The following is a 1912-nucleotide window of genomic DNA, read 5'->3' on the forward strand; positions in this document are numbered from 1 at the left end:
ATAAGAAAATCCATCCAAGGGTATGTCTTTTTTAGGACAACAACCTCTGAAACATGGATGCCTCTGAAGTTTTTACAGGCAGGATTCCAAGTCCTGGCAGAACATGGGACCAGCAGATAGTCACTCAGGGACCTCTTGTTAGTGCTAGATATCACCTTTATGTTTACCAATCTCCTCACTACACATGATCATTCTAACAGTTCTAGCTTTTCTCCCTTCCCCCAAGCCATGGGAACAGTTGCCCTTGCCTGATGCCCAAACTGTCCTGTTTCCTAATAGTTTCTCCACAGTGTGGAGCAACTGGAGACAAATCTCCAGGTTTTATTTACACACTGCACTGTGAGTTGACACATCTGTTCAGCAATGTTTTTCTAACTCTGTCTTCTGTTGAAATTCGTTTACAGATGTGGAGGAACAGTTGGTGCCATCTTTACATGTCCCTTAGAGGTAATAAAGACAAGGCTTCAGTCTTCCAAGCTTGCCTTCCGGACTGTCTACTACCCACAGGTGCAGCTGGGGACCATCAGTGGGGAAGGAATGGTCAGGCCAACATCTGTATCACCTGGGCTCTTCAGTGTTCTCAAGTGAGTGCTGCTCCTCCTCTCATTCCGTGATCCTTGACACCAGTGATCCAAGTCTCACTTCCTCTGTGCAAACATGAGATGCAAACATTGCCCCAGACTCACAGTGGAAGGGTTTGTGTCAGTTGTGTTTCTGCCTCCAGCAGTAGAAGGAGAAATTAGGCTTTTAAAGACACAGAAGTATTCAGGACTTCTGAAGTGCTCCTTTGAACTTCCACAGAAGTTTCTTCCCACCACTTAGAAAATTTCCAAAGTGAATTGATTTACGTACCTGGAGGTTTATTTTTAATTTGTTCGCTCACATTTAGGTATTTTGGGTAGTTATCACTTCCTGGGGATCAATACACAGGACATATTGTAAGCTCTTAACGTGCCTTAGCTTGTGGGAACTGTTGCAGAAAATAGTCTGGAGAAATGGCCTTTTTCTCTTTTTCAACACTGAGAAGTATCATATTTGTCTCTTGCTGGGAATAACCATGTTTGGTGTCTCCTTTGAGCATTGCACAGGTGATCCTTACTAATTGGAGCCTATTCTTGGCAAAGGATTGAAGGACTGAATAAGCCACATATACTGTCTTTTTCTTGTTCCTGGAGCCATTCCCAGTTTGCTTTGGGTAACTTGCAGAGATGCTTGTTGCTATTGCTGCCCGTGCTGTGTACCTGTTTGGTGGAGAGAGGTTTGAATTCCTCTCTGGAAGCTCTTTGGAGCATCATACACAAGTGAGAGCCTTTTCTTCACCTTAATTGGACCAGCATTGTAACAAGGTTTCTGATTCCTGCCCTTAGTGATCCTTGATGTGATGATCTGTCCTTGATGCTGGAGCATGAGTTTGAACCAAAACCTCCAGAATTCTGTGTTTCCATAGGTTTTAAGACATGCTTGTCTGCACATTGTGTGGATGATCTTTAACTTCAACTTATGGGAGTGAGGAAGAACACTGTCTGCCAAAGCAGTCTCACAAAAATATGTCTCATTGTGGGTCTTGGAGGCTTTTATCTTCTCAGCTGTAGCTGACAGGGAGCTCTTCTCTGCTGTCAGATGTTGTCTTTGCTGATTATTACTATACATCCATCCTGTCCACACCTGTATTAATCTCTGTTAAACGTGGTTCAGACTGCAGCAGTTGATGCTCTAGCTGTTCCCTTTCAGCTGTGGATCCATAAAGAAAGACAGTGTGAAATTATCTAGCTTACAGCTGCAACTCTGACATCCAAATCTCTGCTACTGTATTGAATACCAAAGCACCATCAACTTATGGGTCAGACCTCATGTTAAGGGGCTGAGTTTGTTTGGCTCCTTGGGCACCCCAGGGTGATGCAGAGAGTTCCTG

General features: G+C 43.9%; 1 protein-coding gene across 1 annotated transcript in view; it reads left to right on the forward strand.

Moving 5' to 3' along the window:
• Positions 1–404: 404 nt before the first annotated feature.
• Positions 405–1912, forward strand: part of SLC25A33 (solute carrier family 25 (pyrimidine nucleotide carrier), member 33) — a gene marked incomplete at its 5' end in the record, with an annotated part of 9229 nt that continues 7721 nt past the window's right edge. Inside the window, one exon of the mRNA XM_009070649.1 lies at positions 405–584. Coding sequence (XP_009068897.1) covers positions 405–584 — 180 coding nt within the window. The remainder of the gene's footprint in view (positions 585–1912) is intronic.

Source organism: Acanthisitta chloris, unplaced genomic scaffold (genome assembly GCF_000695815.1).
Source record: "Acanthisitta chloris isolate BGI_N310 unplaced genomic scaffold, ASM69581v1 scaffold25032, whole genome shotgun sequence".
Lineage (NCBI taxonomy): Eukaryota > Metazoa > Chordata > Aves > Passeriformes > Acanthisittidae > Acanthisitta > Acanthisitta chloris.